General features: G+C 42.6%; 1 protein-coding gene across 13 annotated transcripts in view; it reads left to right on the top strand.

The window, feature by feature from the left end:
• RNASEH2B (ribonuclease H2 subunit B) overlaps positions 1-19793 on the top strand; it is a 99074-nt gene that overhangs the window by 9177 nt on the left and 70104 nt on the right. For 4 of the 13 annotated variants that reach the window (XR_004522996.2, XR_004522997.2, XM_033843441.2 and 1 more), the window contains exon 1: positions 4773-5109. The exons of 1 other annotated variant lie outside the window; for it this stretch is intronic. Coding sequence is in view for 5 of the 12 variants with exons in the window: in XM_033843441.2 (XP_033699332.1) it covers positions 5046-5109 (64 nt within the window). In the remaining 7 variants the exon portion in view is untranslated. Of the gene's footprint in view, positions 1-4770; positions 5110-7848; positions 7978-19793 lie in introns of those variants that run through there. 8 more of the 13 variants (XR_004522998.2, XR_004522999.2, XM_033843443.2 and 5 more) reach the window with 4 other exon arrangements.

Below are 19793 nucleotides of genomic sequence, written 5' to 3'. Positions count from 1 at the left end.
ATCTTTTAAGTCGCTTAATTATGAAATTATTAGTAAAAGCAATCAGGACTTACCAAAAAGAGAACCAGAATATTATTGTTTTAGCACCTAGGAGGAAGCACAGAGTAAAAAACAAAAAACAGAGTAAAAAACAAAAACAACCTAGAAATTAATATTTGATATTAATTAATTAATTTGATATTAATTAATATTAATATTATCAAATTAAAAATATTAACTGAACAATTTTGGAAAATATATCAAAGTAGAAAGAAATGATTAAAGGACAACTATGGTTAGATGTTAGTCACCAATCTTTTATTTTTATTATTCTTCTTAGTTGTAATCATATTCTCTATACAAGTTTGTACCCTGCTTTTGAAAATGAAAAAAATTTTTTAATTAAAAAAATAAAAACTATGATGGATTTTGTAAACAGGAAAAAAAAAGAAGTCAGTATGTTTAAAAAAATAATAATAAAATAAATGAAAAATAGCCAGCATTTTGGCATTTCTCCATTCGATAACTTGTTAGGTAACTCATAGCGTAAAAAACATGTCTCAAAAACTCTGCACTGCAGAAAATATTAAAAGCACATATAAAAGCAAAGTGAGAATAACTAGGACATCAAGCTATTGAAATTTTCTGAAGTGTATGGTGATTGCTTAGGCTGTCATGCAGCAAAACATGTAATTATCTGACTATCTGATTCACTTGACCATGGTGGCCTAGCCCTATAGGTAGTTCAGTTGCAAAAGTACATTTTGGAGCTTGAATTGCCTGAATTTTCTTACTACCTTAATTTTATGTGAATGTATGTAAGGTTTATAACTGTACACACACACACACATACACACAGGGAAATGAGTAAACACAGTGGCAACCCCAAGTTTAGCCCAAGACCACCAGGAACACCCCTGCAGTTGAACGGGAGAACACAGGCCATGGGAAGTCAGGGGCGTCTTACTAGATGGAGGATGTTGGGAGGAAGCTTTGGAGGGTTGGGCTCTGGTTGGGTGACTTGGGGAGGGTCTAAGGATGCAGGGATCCACTCTAGTTTGGGTGCTGTTAGAAAGTGGTGTCCCAATAAATCTCCTCTACAGGGAGGGGGGAGCTGGGGTGAGGATGAAGCTGGAATTAGTAAAGAAGTAGCAGTCACTCATTTCAGCTAACAGATGAAGTGTTCAGTATTTTGTAGGTGGCAGAGTGACCTGTTTTTGTCTGTGCTTTGCCCAAATCATGAAGTGGCCTTGCTCTGTCCTCATTTTATTGTGGTCTCAGGACAGCCTTGTCTGAGGCGGGTGTTCTGGGAGATTTGTTTAAGATACTGGGAGAGTCACCATGATCCAGCTGGGAGCCCCAGGCCAGCTTCTGAATGTCTGGGGCTGCTCTTCTTTCTTTCTCAATAGCTTCAGTCATTCTTGTTGTTCTATAACTGGCAGATCTCACAGTTTTATATGTGGGTATTTGCATACAAATTATGCAACCTTTTGCAACAAGTAGGATCCTGTTTTGGGTTGGGTTGGATAAGAGAGTGAATATAAAGGAAATATTCTCCCCAGAAAGAATGGTTCAGTACTACTGCTTGGTCTCTTTTCTAAATAGTTGGCCCTTTTGAGAGCTGATGCCTTTCTCCTCCCCATATGATTCTCCAGTACCGTGTTGCCTTCCCTGTTGTCCCTAGATGAGCATTTGGCAACAAGACAAAACACAAGGCAACAATTCTTTCTTAGGATGAAAGTGATGATAAACATGGATTTTCATTCTTATTTTGTTTTGAAAGAAGAATTCTCATAAGTGTTTAATAATCTATTAGAGAAAAAAAAATCACTACCCTTAGTTCAAGCTCTCTCTGTTCTGGTCACCACTAAGCACTGGTAGAGGTCACTGGATTCTGAACTGTTTTTAAAAATTTTCCCCAGTTCCTTTTATTTTTCCACTAGAAAATGAACATTTCTTATTTCTGGCATTTAGAAGAGTTTCTATGTTTCTCTACTCAGAGGTATTAATGTTGCTGTTCCCTTCTTATTCCTTGAAGAACGACCTGCTTGTCTCTTTGCGTGTTAGTATAACTAGTATAAAAATTAATTTATGGAATATTTTATGATATACTAGATGTAATCACTTTGTTCTTGTTTATAAAACTTAGGAATGGCACAGGCTACACTGACTATTACCATAACTGCCTATCTATCCACATACATGTTTATTCAAAAATATTTGTGGAGCATATGCTATGTGCCCATACAGCTTTGTCCTAGGCATTGGGACACTAGGGAAGAAGGGAGGGAAGGTTAAGAGCACAATTTCTGGGTTGGAATTCCTGCTCTGCCACTTGCTGGTTGTGTGTGTTGGGTAATTAGTTGATCTCTCTAAACTTTACATTCTTCCTCTGTAAAACGTGGGGATCATGCTGATACTTCCCCTTAAGACTTTTGGGAGGACTGAAAGAGTCAGAGTTACATGTTCAGCGCAGTACTTGTCACAGTTGGTATGCAGTGAAAGGCATCATTATTTTTTGAGGATAAACTGGTGAATTATTAGATGCTGTCCTTACTCAAGGAACTGACTGAAAATCAGGCTCACTCCTTAGTGAGGTAACTGAGAAGACTGGAGGCATCTCATTCATGGGGAGGATGTTTGGAGACAGGAAGTGGAGTGCAATGAGAAGGTTTTGTCTCAGTGAGCCTGATATATGATGAAATGTTGTCTAGGCGAAGTAGATGGTGAGAGAAAAGGCAGAGGAATGAGGCTAGTTGAGAGGAGCGTGGTTCCGACATTAGGAACACAGTGTCAAGTGCTGGATGTGACAGAGGGGGCAGTTCCTCACGGCCAGACTGTGGTCAAGGTGGGGAGGGAGGGAGACGGTAGAAACTGTGGCTGGAGGGGCAAGTGAGAACCAGATCTCACAGGCCATGTGTTCCAAGCTTAGTACCTTGGACTTTACCCTGAAGACAATAGGAATCTTGAGCCAGTCTCCAACATCACCACTGGTCCTCCTTCCAAGAAGGTACTTAAATAATTTTTTTAAGTGAATAAATGAAATTGCTTAGAGATGTTTGTTGCAGCACATTTTTTAAAAAAAAGTTTTCATCCTTGGACCTAAATGTCAGAGAATGTATTATAGTCTCATTCATAGGACATAGTGACAGTCATCCACGTGCACCCTGGCCCCTTTTGATTTTTCTTGCCTTCTCATTCCTTATCCATCCCCAATCCCATTCCCCTCCCTTTTAAAGGCACCCATTTCTTATGTGATACATGGCCTTAAATGTGCATATATCCTTCTAAAAGATATAATGTTGTTTTATGTGTGTTTTTAATTTACCTACATGGTTTTCTGCCATAAATCTCTTCCTACTTCTTTGTTTCCCTCTTGATATAAAGCATCCATGCTGCAACGTGTGCATCTAGTTCATTGCGGGTACCTCTAGTTCATTGCTTCAAACTGCTGCATAGTCCATATATAGTATACATTGTAGCATTTTTTAGAATAACATTTTGAAATAATCTAAATATTGTACACTAAGGATTGGTCAAGTAACCTTGGTACATTAGCAATGTGAAATAGCATGTCTTCAATGACAGTTCTGGATGCCATGGGAAATGTGTTCATGGCAATGTTAAGGTACAAAAGCAGACAAAACGGTCTTTGCATTGTGAAAACAACCACATAAAAACACATGTTCAAACAGCCAACGGCTGGAAAGGATCAGAAAACGATGAAAACAGCTCTAGAGCAATACCAATCTGCTGCCTGCCCCAGAGTTAGCATCTGGGTCCCCCTCCTCAACCAGAAAGGCTTCCTCTCTGCCAGGTGTGTCCTGCAGTCAACTTGAGCTGCATTTGTCTCCCCTCATGGGAAACAGGACTGAAATAAAAAAATCTTTTCAGAAGGCTGAGATAGATCTAGTGCTGCACAATTTAACTCCCTTCAAGATTAAGCAAAAAAAGTTAAGTGCATTAAGAGTTATGTATATTCTCTTCCATTTGTGCAAAAAAAAAAAAAAGACACATAAACTTGTTTTTGAATGGAAAAATTCTGAAGAACAGACAAGAAACTGTTAACAGTGATTGCCCCTGGGGAGGGGGACTGGGGATCTGGGGTAGCAGGGAGTCATACTATTCTGAAGTATGAGACAAATATTTATTATCTTCTTTTCTAAAACCATGGACTATTAAAATTTTATTTTTAAAGGTTTAAATCCCGAAATTTCATGACTCTTAACTTTTTGAACATCGCTTTTAAAAGTCTTAATTTTTAACTCATTACAAATCAATGTCTTCCAAAACAACAAATGCACGTTTTGAGCCTCAAACTGTGCCCCTCTTTTCAGTAATGAGGACTAACCCCAATTTGAGGACCGCTTTACATGCATTTTGTTATGAATCACAAAGCACACCAGATTCTGACATTAATTCCAACGCAGAATGCAAATGATATAAAGAAACGTTGACAAGGAACGGTGGCATTAGGATTCCGATGTGATAGCTGTTGTCCTTAACGTGGATTTGCTCCACGCTTTTCCTCCCGCTAGGTGTGCGCGAGTCCGCCAGCCCTCAGAGGTGGTAGGCGTCATCCCTCCGGGAGCCCCTCTCCGCAGAGACTCGGCCTCGGCCCGCTCTCCGCAGGGTGGGGAGTCCCTGGGCGGAGGGCCGCTGGGCGCGGTGACCGGGCGCCCCGAGCCTGAGGCCACCCCGCCCGCCGCCGCCGCCAACCTGGGTCGCCGCCCCCCGCGCCGCGTCACTGGGCGCCGCGGGTGAGCACCTACCATTGGCCGAGCCGCGGAGGGGAGAGGCCGTGACCCTTCCGCGCCGGCGGGCGACGCGCCAGTGGGCCGGCGGCCTGGGCCTGGCGCTCAGTTTAAAAGCCTAACCGGGACCGCTGGCGGGCTCCGGAAACGAAACGAAATTCGCCCCGCTGGCCGCCCTCCGGGCCCTGCCAGTCCCTCCGCGCGCCGCGCTCCCCGGAATCGACCCTTCTCCCGCCATTTGCCACCGGGCTCTCGCTGAGCCCGCCCTCCCAGGGCTCAGAGGCCTGCGGCCGCCGGAACCGAACGGGCGGCATGGCGGCAGGCGTGGACTGCGGAGAAGGGGCTAGCGCCCGGCAGCACGTGTTCCTAGTCCCAGGTAAACACGCCTGTCCCGGGACGGCAGCGCGCCCGGCCAAGGCCGGGCCTCCGGCCCCGGGCGGCCCGGCGCTAGAGCGCGCCAAACAGCGGCTGGGGCGGCTCCCGGGCGGGTTCTCGGCGGCGGCGGGGCGCGCCCCCTCTGCCCCGCGGCCCCTGAGCGCGCACCCCAGAGTGTTCACGGGTCAGCGCAGAGCCGAGGCGCAGCCGGAACAGGCCCTGCGCGCCCCTCGGCCGCGCGGGCGGGACCCGAGTGCCTCGCGGAACACGTGGTTCCTCATCTTGGTTACGAGTGCCAGCAGCTCCGCTTTTCAAAACCTCAGCAGGAAGCGCAGAAACCGACCAAGCGGATTTTCCCCGTTCTGGTCCTTTGTGGATCCATCGGGTGGGCTGGAGGGAGCGGCCCAGGTGGGGGGAAAGCAGTGCGGGTTCAGGGCCCCGAGTCCTGGAGGTGTCTGCTCTTGGGGTGTAATTAGGAATCCCCCACTCGACAGCTGGCTTGGCGGCTGAGTCCTACTGGATCGGAACCTAGGATCCAGTAGGTCCACATTGGCCTGGAGGCTGCGCTGTCTTAACAGGATCCCAGCCCTGGGACAGGCCTTGGTTTGTGAGGCAGGAGGGGAGCTGGATGGTGGCAGGGGTTAGGACAGGGGTGGTTCAGAGAGGTTCAGGCAAGTAGCTAATGACAGGAATGCTGGAGCCAGTATTTTCAGCCTCCCCCGGGATGATGACCACATCCAGGGTCTGCTGGGGCTTGGGATGATGGACATCAGTTGCCACCTATGATGGCATAAGATGGCAGAGTAAATGGAGTTTAGAACCAGGGAGTGCAAGACAGAAAGGTTTGGCCTTTTCATAGGATGAAACATTGATTTGACGGCATAACATTGGCTATAAGGAAAACCGATTGTTTTCTTTATGTAACTTTGATATTTAGCTTAGCAAATACAGTATTTTTGCAGTAAATGATACTCTGATAACTATATAGTCCCCCAGTAACCTAGATTTTTATGATGGATATTGAAAATAGTTACATGACCACCTGTCAAGACTATGTTGTGCATGTTTAACTTTTCGTCCCTTTATAAAGAAGTGTACCATACATAACGTGTACCAGTTTAAGTGTGCAACTCAATGAACTTTTCATATGTATACACCCCTGTAACCATTCCCCAGGTCAAGACCTAGAACTTTTCCAGTGAGCTCCTCTTGCCTGTTGGTAGATAGCCTCAGTAACCTCTATGCTGACCTCTGTCACCAGAAATTTGTTCTGCCTGTTTGGATAAGTGTGTGTTAACTTTGTACCTGGCATCGTTTACTCAGCTGAGGTCCACCCATATTCTGTGGAGCAGTAGTCTCGTTTGTTGGTTGGTTTGTGTTTTCTTTGCTGGGTGTATTTTATTGTATGCATATTCATAATATTTATCTCCACTACTGTGGGTGGATGTTCGGATTATTTCCCGTTTGTAACTATTACGAGTTACACTTCTAAGAACATTCTTTTATGAGGCTTTTGGTAGATGGAAGCGCTCATTTCTCTGCAGTATAGACCCAGGAGTGGAATTGCCGGTCCTGGATATTGTATGGTCAGCTTTGGTAGACTCTGCTCAACGGTTTTCCAAAGTGCTTGTACTGATATATACTCCCAGCTGTTTGTGAGAGTTCCCGTTGCTCCATATCCTCACTAGAGATGTTTGTAGTTTGTATAGGAAAAGTTAGTGCAAAATTCAGGGTTTTCACAAAATCTAGTAAAGGGCTACCTGATACATGCTTTACAGTAGAAAACATCTCTTCTCACTGTTGTCACATCAATTCAATGAGATTTTAACGGTGGGAACTCATTCAGAATCAAGCGCATTATTTTTATTCAGATACAATGGCTGAGAATAATTTGAATTTCTTATCTTGTTCTATTTAATCAGTATTGAAATTTTCATTCTTAAAGTATGTCTGTATCCTCACCGTATTAAACACAAAAACCTTTAAGATCATTTAATATTGATCGCATCTCTGATAACTGTTGGTTTAATATGTCTACTGTCAGGCGGCGAGAAGAATTTCAGTCTAGTTCCTGTTCACAGCTGAGTTGAATTGTGACCTTCCAACTCATTGGAGGAGGCTGAGCCAGCTGTTAAGGAACTGTTAAAGAAGAACAGTGTGGTCAGGCAGGCTGGTTCTGTAGGACTTAGAACTTGAGCTTCTAGTGCCTGTAATTCTTCTAGCTGGACTTTACTGCCATCTGCAGGCCCTGGGTGTAGAAACGCTGGTGGTCTGATAGTTAACTGCTGTGCAACTATGCTTCTCAATCTTGAGGGCATCAGTCATCTGGGGAGCTGGGCCCCATCCCCAGAGTCTCTGATTCAGTAGGTCTGGGGTGGGGGCCCTGAGAATGTGCATTTCTAACAAGTCCCCCCCCCACCCCGCCCAGTGCTGCTGGTGCTGCTGGTCAGAGGACACCACTAGGAACCACTGAAGTAGCACCAGCCCTAGGGAGCTGGATTGGGAGATGGGAACAGCCAGCCTCAGATTTAGCTGTCTTTCTGGCGGGTCAGAATTTCCATGGTCAGGGGAGTGCATGTAAGTACAGGGTATGAGGCCCATCTTCACAGATGTATTTGTTGTTTCTTCCAGCCTATGGGAAGTCATCCCCAGTAAGTTATGCATTTAAGAGATGGAGACTATACCCTACCATAGGGCTGTATTATATAGTAACAGAGGTCTCTCTGCCACTCGTTTTCAGTTTGTCTGGAAAAGTCAAATATCTCAGAAAAACAAAAGCTGAAACTTGGAAGGGATACTTGGAGGTGGTCGGACGTAGCCTTGATTTTCATAGGCCAGTGGAGATAGAGCTGCCTTCCGTTTCAGCAGGGTAAGCATTCCTTGCACTTTGGGATGATCTCAAACGTTTCTCCCACACTCCCTGGAATACTAGCCTATTCGCAGCTTTGGTTACTGTAAGAGACCGTGAACATCTCAACTTTTTGGAATAAGGTAGAAGTTTCCATCTCTCTTTGCTGCCCTAAAAGTAAATGTTTAAGTTATATTTTTAATATTTTTCTCTAGTCCAAGTTTTGTACGCTTGTCAGTCCTAATAAGTTGGAGTGGATGCCAGCGTGAGAGGCCAGCGGGAACAGATTCACTGAATGTAGGAGAGAAGACTGTGTTATATGCTTCTGTGGCTGAACTCTGTTACTTAGCCATCTCCAAGGAAATGTTAAAGCATTGGGAAACCCTAATGTTACTTGAGGAAAAAGGGAAAGACAGAAATGATCTCATGATCCACTTAGGCTGAAATCATCCCCCAGTCAGCCCCCTGATTAAAGAGCCTCCAGGTCAAACTGGAATTCAGATCACATCTTCAACTGTAGACAAGTTTTGCAATAAACTTATTCCCCTTCATTTTATGAAAATACACATTTAAAAGTATTTTAGGAAGAGTATTTCTCCTTGTTATTTTTTTCCCCCAAGATAGCATAAGTAATGCCAGTTTCTGGGGGGTAGAGGAAGGGGTACCCTTTGGGAGATAATCCCAGGCCTGCCTGCCTACCTTAGACATTCCAAATACAGTAATGACCCTTTTATGTGAGGTGCCATGATAATCACCATAAAATGTCATATTTGTCTCTCCAAAAGGAACACAAAAATAGATTTGTATAACTGCAAGCTTTAGAACTGTATTCTAATTAAAGGATTAAAAAAGAAATCAAATTTAAAAGGAAAAACTAATTTCCTATTTAATAATGGAGAAAATTTATGTTATTTCTGATTAGAGACTTGTAGCTTTTTAATAAGCCCACAAGAAACACCTCTTGTTTGAAAAGTAGAAGTTTAAAGTATGTGGCAAAGGAAGAATTACTATAGACCCAAATGACTTTTCAATGACCCTAAAAAAAAAATAAAACTTTTTTCCTCTTTTACCTGAGGGCATGTGGTTAGTCTCAGAAGAAGAAGCAAGTATTTTGTTCTTTGTCAACAGTGTTTGCTTGTATGTATGTTTGTGTTTAGAAATATACCTCGTGGGCTGAAAGCTTCCCTACTTTCAGAAGAGCTTTTTCACCAGGGAGGAACCTGCATTAACTTGGCCAGAGATAGGGAACCTGGAGGATTCAAGTGCTGACTTTAGACAACTTCTGAATCATTCAGCTCAGCTTCTTGGAAGATTTGTCATTTACTGAATAGTCTCCTGCAGGCTGTCAGCCGTTAGGGAGTCTTTGAGTTTTCCAGCACAGAGTGTATTTAACATTTTCCACACAAATCCTGAATCTGGCTTTGTCCTTATGAAACGTTTTTGGAGGGAACCCGACTGACCTTTCTCAGATGGCCACTCACTGGATCTGCTCCCCTTGCTATCCGAGCACATTCTGAAGTGGATGGACTTAATCGGTTGCCAATTGGTATAACTGGGCTGTTTCCAGAGCCTGATCTTGTCATGCTAGTAATTGTTCCAAAAGGCCCCTGGACGTTTATAAGTCAGAACTCATGACTCCCACATATTTATCCTCCAGGGCAGAAAAAAAATTCATAAAAGGAGAGTAAGAAATGTTCATGATTTTTTTTCCACTTCAATTGCGGAATAGGGACTGAATGGGTTTTCCCCGTATCCTCTGAGCTTTAACCATGCTGTTAAGAAACAAACAAACAACAGTGTTCTTGAAAGCCTGGCTGTAATAAAACACACCTAAAACTAGATTTATGCTATTTATGAGCTCTGTGTCCTTGGACAGATTGCATGCTCATTGTAAAGCCTCGATTTCCTCATCTCTGCAGTGGGGAGAACAGTACCGGTCTCACGGGGTTGTTGTCTGTTGGTTTGAATTACACATACGCTCTCTCTTGCACCCCAAGCTTTTAGCCTCCCTGGCCTGGGACAGAGCAGGCATTCAGTAAACATTTGCTAAAAGAATAAATGGCTCACATTCTGTTTCTCCCTGCAGCCATTGTCTTTGCTCACGCTGTCCTTTTTCTTCCCTTTCCATTTCCATCAAGTTTAGTTTCCATGAAGCTAAGACATTTGTATGTATCACAAAGTGAATTCCAGTGTTCTTTTTTCTATTTCTGCCTTTATTTTACTATCTATTCTTACTACGTATTTATTGGAACACCCACTAAAATACTTAGCGATATTGAGGTTGCATAACTTCTCTTTCTTTGAGTGCGCATGACTTTGTGTCTGCCTGGACCCCTACCCACTCTTTCCCACGTTCTCTGCTTGGCAACTGCGTACTTATCTTTTAAACCCAGTGCAAGTGTCACCTCTTCCAGGAAGCCTTCCTTCTGGGCCTCTCCCCGTTAGTGTGCAAGTTAGTGGTACCTCTTAGACCACCTACACATTTCATCGTCGTTATTCAGTTCACTGTCATTTTTATATGAGTATGTATGTATTGGACGCCCAGTACCTGCCAGAAGCTGGGGAGGATCCAGGCACGTTCTCCCCGGGTGGCCGCCGTTAGCTCCTCATTGGTGGGCTCATTGGCCTTAAGCTTCAGAACCCAACCTTGCCTGGTGCCTCTGAAAGCAAGCATGCCACCTAGGCCTTCCAGCCTTCAGAGGTCCTTTATATTTGTTTTTAAAATATCTTTGAAAGTGCCTTTCTGTTCTAGGTATGACTGTTCGCTAAAGTGGAGTGAGCTCAATGGTGAAAGGGTCCGATATGCTCTGAGCCTGTTTCCTTACCTGCCTCTGGAACTGCTAGAACCCAGGCTGGCTGAGGGCTCCCCAGCCAGAGCTGATTTCCCTGCGAGGGCCTGAAGTCCTCACAACATTTGGCAAGACTCTCTTCCATCGTCAGTTGCTCTTTTAACTTCAGTTCTGACCATCTAACTCTTCACTTACACGTTTTTTTCCCAGTGGTTTTTTTTTTCATTAACTTTTTTTATTAGAGCAGTAGTACGTACCCAGTGTAGAAATTTTAGTAATGCAGAAAAATATACAGAAGAAAAGAATTTGTCCATCATCCTGCCACTGAAAAATAACAATTTTGGAAATATTTTTTCCAGGCTTTTTGTGTTGTATGTATCATAGAATGAATTCCAGTGTTCTTAAATTTTTTCTCATTTTTCTATTTCTGCCTTTATTTCACTATTTACTCTTACTTCTTATTTGAGGGAACACTGACTAAAACACTCAGGGACACTGAGGTTACACAAGAGTACTGTCTGGTTCTGTTTACTATAGTTCTACATAGAATTAGGAAAAGATGGTTAGACTGATTTAATGGGGAGCTAGGGGGCTGAAATTTTTTTCTTTTAATTTTGATAAAGACAGAAACTCAGACAGTGACATGAATAAAGCTGACAAAGAATCTGTAGGTCGTATTTTGAGCACTGAAGAGGCTTGTTATGAGTTTACTTATAACAAATATACCAAATAAGAAGTATTGCTTCACAGAGCAGGCAGTACATACTTGAAATGGATTATCTTTTTTTTTAATATCTTTATTGGAGTATAATTGCTTTACAATGTTGTGTTAGTTTCTGCTGTATAACAAAGTGAATCAGCTATACATATACATATATCCCCATATCCCTTCCCTCTTGCGTCTCCCGCCCACCCTCACTATCCTACCCCTCCAGGTGGTCACAAAGCACCGAGCTGATCTCTCTGTGCTATGCGGCTGCTTCCCACTAGCTATCTATTTTACATTTGGTCGTGTATGTAAGTCAGTGCCACTCTCTCACTTCGTCCCAGCTTACCCTTCCCCCTCCCCGTGTCCTCAAGTCCATTCCATACGTCTGCGTCTTTATTCCTGGCCTGCCCCTACGTTCATCAGAACCATATTTTTTTTAGATTCCATATATATGTGTTAGCATACGGTATTTGTTTTTCTCTTCCCCCTTTTTTTTTTTTTTTTTCGGTACGCGGGCCTCTCATTGCTGCGGCCTCTCCCGTTGCGGAGCACAGACTCCGGACGCACAGCCTCAGCGGCCATGGCTCACGGGCCCAGCCGCTCCGTGGCACGTGGGATCCTCCCGGACCGGGGCACGAACCCGCATCCCCTGCATCGGCAGGCGGACTCCCAACCACTTCGCCACCAGGGAAGCCCCTGTTTTTCTCTTTCTGATTTACTTCACTCTGTATGACAGACTCTGGGTCCATCCACCTCACTACAAATAACTCAATTTCATTTCTTTTTATGGCTGAGTAATATTCCATTGTATATATGTGCCACATCTTCTTTAACCACTCATCTGTCGATGGACATTTAGGTTGCTTCCGTGTCCTGGCTATTGTAAATAGTGCTGCAGTGAACATTGCGGTACATGTCTCTTTTTCAATTATGTTTTCTCAGGGTATATGCCCAGTAGTGGGATTGCTGGGTCATATGATAGTTCTACTTTTAGCTTTTTAAGGAACCTCCATACTGTTCTCCGTAGTGGCTGTACCAATTTACATTCCCATCAACAGTGCAAGAGCATTCCCTTTTCTCCACACCCCCTCCAGCATTTATTGTTTGTAGATTTTTTGATGATGGCCATTCTCACTGGTGTGAGGTGATACCTCATTGTAGTTTTGTTTTGCATTTCTGTAATGATTAGTGATGTTGAGCATTCTTTCATGTGTTTGTTGGCAGTCTGTGTATCTTCTTTGGAGAAATGTCTATTTAGGCCTTCCGCCCATTTTTGCACTGCGTTGTTTGTTTTTTTGATATTGAGCTGCATGATCTGCTTGTATATTTTGGAGATTAATCCTTTGTCAGTTGCTTCATTTGCAAATATTTTCTCCCATTCTGAGGATTGTCTTTTCGTCTTGATTATGGTTTCCTTTGCTGTGCAAAAGCTTTTAAGTTTCATTAGGTCCCACTTGTTTATTTTTGTCTTTATTTCCATCTCTCTAGGAGGTGGGTCAAAAAGGATCTTGCTGTGATCTGTGTCATAGAGTGTCCTGCCTGTGTTTTCCTCTGAGAGTTTTATAGTGTCTGGCCTTACATTTAGGTCTTTAATCCATTTTGAGTTTATTTTTGTGTATGGGGTTAGGGAGTGTTCTAATTTCATTCTTTTACATGTAGCTGTCCAGTTTTCCCAGCACCACTTACTAAAGAGGGTGTCTTTCCTCCATTTTATATTCTTGCCGTCTTTATCAAAGATAAGGTGACCATATGTGCGTGGATTTATCTCTGGGCTTTCTATTCTGTTCCACTGATCTATATTTCTGTTTTTGTTCCAGTACCATACTGTCTTGATAACTGTAGCTTTGTAGTGTAGTCTGAAGTCAGGGAGCCTGATTCCTCCAGCTCTGTTTTTCTTTTTTTTCTTTTTTTTGTGGTACGCGGGCCTCTCACTGTTGTGGCCTCTCCCATTGTGGAGCACAGGCTCCGGACGCGCAGGCTCAGTGGTCGTGGCTCACGGGCCTAGCCGCTCTGTGGCATGTGGGATCTTCCCGGACCGGGGCACGAGCCCACATCCCCTGCATCGGCTGGTGGACTTTCAACCACTGCGCCACCAGGGAAACCCTCCGTTTTTCTTTCTCAGGATCACTTTGGCTATTTGGGGTCTTTTGTGTTTCCATACAAATTGTGAAATTTTCGTTCTAGTTCTGTGAAAAATGCCATTGGTAGTTTGATAGGGATTGCATTGAATCTGTAGATTGCTTTGGGTAGTATAGTCATTTTCTTCCAATCCAAGAACATGGTATCCATCTGTTTGTATCATCTTTAATTTCTTTCATCAGTGTCTTATAGTGTTCTGCATACAGGTCTTTTGTCTCCTTAGGTAGGTTTATTCCTAGGTATTTTATTCTTTTTGTTGTAATGGTAAATGGGAGTGTTTCCTTAATTTCTCTTTCAGGTTTTTCGTTGTTAGTATATAGGAATGCAAGAGATTTCTGTGCATTAATTTTGTATTCTGCTATGCTACCAAATTCATAGATTAGTTCTAGTAGTTTTCTGGTGGCATCTTTAGGATTCTCTATGTATAGTATCATGTCATCTGCAAACAGTGACAGTTTTACTTCTTTTCTGATTTGGATTCCTTTTCTTTCTTTCTCTTCTCTGATTGTTGTGACGAAAACTTCCAAAACTATGTTGAGTAATAGTGGTGAGAGTGGGCAACCTTGTAGTGTTCCTGATATTAGAGGAAATGGTGTCAGTTTTTCACCATTAGGAACGATGTTGGCTGCAGGCTTGTCATAGATGGGCTTTATTATGTTGAGGTAGTTGCCCTCTTTGCCCACTTTCTAGAGAGTTTTTATCATAAATGGGTCTTGAATTTTGTTGAAAGTTTTTTCTGCATCTGTTGAGATTACCATATAGTTTTTATCCTTCAGTTTGTTAATATGGTGTATCCCACTGATTGATTTGCATATATCGAAGAATCCTTGCCTTCCTGGGGTAAAGCCCACTTGATCATAGTGTATGATCCTTTTAATATGCTGTTGGATTTGTTTCGTAGTATTTTATTGAGGATTTTTGCATCTATGTTCATCAGTGATATTGGCCTTGGATTATCTTGAGGAGTGGATAAAGACTGAAAATACAATCAGATGCAGGAGGGGTGAAGATAAATTCACAGAACCATAGTGAACATACAGCCTGGCCAGGATGTTTTGAAAGCCATTTGAGCTTGAATTTTTGAAGACAAGCATGGTTTTCTGCAAACGACCTTGGTGTGTTTGCCATAAATAGGATGCCAGTTTGAACGGACCATGAGTCTACCTTAGTATGGTAATTACTCTTTCTTTAGTGTGGGGCCAATGCATCCTGATTGTGTATTAGAAAGAGTGACTGATGCTTCTTCAGGACTTCCTTAGCAGGGCCACGTGTTCCTAAGAAGGGCCGGCTGTGTTGGGGGCAGGGTGGCGGGCTGGTGGAGAGCTCAGAGACCTCTGGAATAGGGCATTGCAGTACCAGGAGGTCCAGGGTTTCTGCCTCTCTCAGTGTTAACTTCCTTGTCTCAAATCAGCTTCTTCCGATTCCTATAAAACAGGCTGCATACACCCTACACCCAAGCCCCAAGCCTCCTGGTGTCTGCTGGGAGAAGCGACCCCTCTTTTCTTAGTTTTTTGTTTACGGTTTTCAAGACAGGCCCCTGAGATCACTTGTAACCCTAGCCTCTACCCACTATGAGCTGTAGCCAGGGAGGGGTGAGCTCCACTACCATTACAGGTGGGAGAGAGCGATGGCAGAGGGCGCTGAGGGTAGGGAGTGTTTTGTCCAGAGGAAGGAAAAGGTGCAGGATGGACAGCACAAGAGCCGACCACTGCCCTCCCTCTCCAGTGAGACCCGCTCCGGCCAGGAGCCTCAGCCACGTCACCCAGCCTGTCTCAGTCCAGCATTCTGAGTTTCCTGTTAATTGGTGGTCTTTGAATGGCATAGAGATATGGCAGAGGTTTATTGTATGGAGAATTGGGTTTGGCTATAACTTATACTCTCCTTCCTTTGCCAAGGTTTATATAATTTTTAGGAAACCTGTCTCCTAGGCCCGTATCTTCCATCTCTTATACCATTGTAATACACTCTGATGATATTGTGTGTTATTGTATTTGACCCTCACAGTGACCATGGGAAGTAGGCAACACAAGCTTTATTATCACCATTTTACAAGACTCAGAGAAGTCAAATAATCTGCCCAACACTCAACAGGAATTAAGTGGCAAAGACTGTCAGCTCTCCTGCGTCCTCCAGGGCCCCTGCTCTGTGCGCGAGGCCACTCTGCTGGCCGATGATGGTCCTTGCCCCTGTGGGAGAGGTGGGAGGACAGGAGGGCTGGGTGTCCTCTGTTGTCAGTTTGATGACCAGGAACAAGGCACACCTCCTCTCCATGAGCCAGTGCCATTGTCATTGGACGTCCCAGTCAGGTCCTTTCTATCTCACCAGAATTTTCCTGCTTCCCGGATGTCTCAAGGCCTCGGCTCCATCTCTATATGTTGCTGTTCTTTGTGGCTTTGAGTTGGCTACAAACTTGAAGTTCTGCATCAGTTTCTTCTTCAGTGCACAAGCCATTCCTAGAAATGTGGCCATTGATAGGTCAGCCCTAAAAGAATGGAGATTTTATCTTCTATGGTCTTGGCAAAGGCCATTTTCTTCAAAACTTCAAAATGAAAAGATATTCTTAGAGGAACCCGGTACTTGGAAATTCTTTTTCTATTGCATGCCACTCTCTAGCTTTTCTTGGTTTGCCTCCTGTAGTGTTTGAGGAAGCTGAGAGCTTCAAAGCCAGGAAAATGACCCAGGTCTCTTTGATGGCAGTACTAACATCTTGGGAAAGGAAGGCATGTAGTTATTACTGAAATTAGCATTCCTGGAAGCGGCAAGTAACTTGGAAATTATGCTGATTTGTCTTGCATGCATTTTATTTGTGTCCTAGCAAAGCGTTCCCAAGGAGGTATCTCTGCCAGTCAGGCAGAAGGGAACCAGTGGGTCTGAATATATTCTAATGGCTGAAGTCTAAAGAAAATGAACTGGGACCTGTTTAGGGCATATTGCATGAGTGTGAGAGTGATAATCTCTCTCTCTCTCTCTTTTTTTTTTTCCTATTGGATCTTCATAAGAAACCTGAATAGCCTTGATATGGTATCTAAAAATAAAATGAGTGGTGCTTTGATGTCTGTTCTTTCTTCTCCGTTTAACAGGGGGTGTGTGTTTCTCAGAGCTTATCTGCTATGTGCCAAAAATCGGACAGGGTCACGAACAAATGCCCATTGCTTCCAAGTCATAAGAACACTTGGCAAAAAGGTGGCTCTCTCTCTCTCCTGTCTCGTGTCTTTGAACTTTAAATGATATGAAGAAACTTGTCTTAACCAAGAGAGGGATAAGAACGAGCTGCCAAGTTTAAAAACTAGTTGATAAATAACTTCATATCAAGTGTACAACACCCCATACTGTATACTCTGCAGATGAAAAATAATGTTCCATTTTGGCTTGTACAATACTTCACGAGTAACTTTTCAAACATACTGAATGTTTAAGTCTATGCATTGATAATGTGCTGTGCACTCTAATTTTTAAGCATTAAGATGTCATAGATAATTGGGGGCAGAGGATATATGCAGCTGTGCATAGGGTATTGTAATCGCTAATAACATCAGTTTCCTTTTTTTTCCATTGGTCAAACTTGACTTTATCTGTTTTTATCACCAGATGTTTCTTGTATCCCACAACAAATTTCTCTCATCCTTCTTTTATCTATTTTTTGATCCTTTCCTTTTCTCTTTCTCACTTTCCTTAGCTCCCCCTCCTTCTCTTCCTTCTGCTGCACCCCTGACACTTGGGGGGTACTGGCTGGATTGGAGTGGGGCAACTGATGAGAAAGAAGCCTCTGAGGAGGACAGGACAGGAGGGGGACAGATGAGTTTGAGATGTTGTGTCATAGGAGAACAGTTATACCAAGATAATTATTGTGCTTCACAGCCACAGTTTTGTTTCCTGAGTTAAGAAGGAAGGATGGGACTTCAGATTAAGAGATTCTCTAGGGCTTCCCTGGTGGCGCAGTGGTTGAGAGTCCGCCTGCTGATGCAGGGGACACGGGTTCGTGCCCCGGTCCGGGAAGATCCCACATGCCGTGGAGCGGCTGGGCCTGTGAGCCATGGCCGCTGAGCCTGCGTGTCCGGAGCCTGTGCTCCGCAACGGGAGAAAAAAAAGGGGTTCTCTAAAGTGTCATAGTTTAAAATGTTTGTTGCCTGATTTAAATCTTGGCTCTGTGTATAGCTGAATAGCTCTGTGACCTTGGACAGGTTTCCTAACTTTAGGCAAATTTATCATCTACAAAACTGGGAGTTAAAATGGTACCTACCTCATAGAGATATTACAAGGATTATATGAGGATTATATATACATATAATCTGATGAATATATACGTGTATATATATATATATACACACATACCTTATATATATATATATAATGTCTGGTATACAGTAAAAGCTGCATACATATTAGCTTTTATTTGTTATTTTACATTCACTGGACACAGTTGTCTCTTTGTCATGGGTATATTTTCTTTAAAGTTCAAATGTCAGGAAAGTAGCAATCAGAGTTTCCTTTCTGTTGAGGTATTTAGATCAGGATGGTAAACAGATGGAAGATTTGCCGCTAGAGTTTGTGGTGACCAGTGGGACATAAAATTGGATCTTTATAGAGAAGGCAGAGACCATAAGAAAACTGTGTGGAATTGGTTAGACATCAACTCAAGAGGCAGGGCTTGAGATAATTGGAAGTTTAAGATATTATTGAATCTGAAATGCCGAAAGAGACTGAGGACCTGCTTCTGATTTGTCTGATTTTTTTCTGTTTTTGTAAAATACTCTTTTAGCCAGCATGGCTTATGTCATCTCTTATGTAAGAGAAAACAGTCAAAAAAAGAAAGTGTAAAGCTTACTCTTTAAAAAATGAAATGTGAAGTCTTACTTTATTCAGCATGGTTTTAAAAGACGGTGTTTCACATGAGTAAATTTTCCATATAAATGAAGTTTGGCTCCTTAAACATAAAAACTTGCTTTTATCATTTCTTACTGAGCTTGTTCTAAAAATCAAACAACACATTCATGTAACATTTATCGAGCATATTCCATGTGCCAGAAACTGCTGGGTACTTTACTATATGTTATCCTAATTTTTGCACATAAAATGCATTGTGTTCTGGCTTCTTAAAAAGAATACACAGGCATAACTTTATTGCACTTCACAGATACTGCATGTTTTTACAGATTGACAGATTGTGGCAACTCTGCGTTGGGTAAGTCTACTGGCGACATTTCTCCAACAGCATTTGTTCACTTCATGTCTCTGTGTCACATTTGGTAATTCTTAGAATATTTCAAACTTTTTCATTATGACTGTATTTGTTATGTTGATCAGTGTGATCTTTGTTGTTGTTACTACTGCAAGATTACGACTCACTGAAAGATCCAATGATAGCATTTTTTAGCAAAATTTTTAAATTAAGATGTACTTTTTTTTAAGCATAATGCTATTACACACTTAACAGACTACACTATAGTATAAACATAACTTTTATGTGCACACTGGGAAACCAAAAAATTCTTGTGACTCGCTTTATTGCGATATAAGCTTTATTGTGATATTCACTTTATTGCAGTGGTCTAGAACTGAACCCACAGTATCTCCGAGGTGTTCCCATACTGGTCCTAATTTAGTCTGCTCCTGGAAAGCTAATTGTTAGGCCCTTTGGTAGTTCTGTGCTTGGAATTCTTGACTTTTATATTTTGATCTTAATATTCCCAGCACATTCTTAATGTTTCCACATAGTTAAGAGCAAGGACACTGGTTCTTAATTGAGTGCTTATTGCATGTTCTAGCCACTTTCACATTTATTTAAGCCTAACAAAAACCTGTAAAATAATTACTATGCCCGTTTTGTAAATGAAATAAGTGAGGCATGAGAGGTTGAATATCTTGCCCAAGGTTACACTACTGAGTAAGAAGAGGAGCTGGGAATGGATTATGGATCTGTCTGACTTCAGATCTTGTGTTCTTTCTATGCTGACATGACAAAGAATTAGGTATCAGTTAAAAATAGGTTTATAGAAGAAAACCCTTCTTTACAGTCCCAATCCTACTTTTCTGATTCTTTCCCATTATTCTAAAAGCAGATATTTTTTGCTTCCCTAATTAATTTACCTATCCTTCAGCTGTGCTGATGTTGCAGGTAAAAGTTAGAAAAACGATGGAGCTTCCAAGCTTGGTGGGTGAGGAGCTAGCCCATGGGATAACCCAGGATTTTCCAAATTTAA

The sequence above is a fragment of the Tursiops truncatus genome, chromosome 18 (genome assembly GCF_011762595.2).
Source record: "Tursiops truncatus isolate mTurTru1 chromosome 18, mTurTru1.mat.Y, whole genome shotgun sequence".
Lineage (NCBI taxonomy): Eukaryota > Metazoa > Chordata > Mammalia > Artiodactyla > Delphinidae > Tursiops > Tursiops truncatus.
Note: the sequence above shows the minus strand (reverse complement) of the source record. Positions and strands in the feature narration are given on the sequence as shown.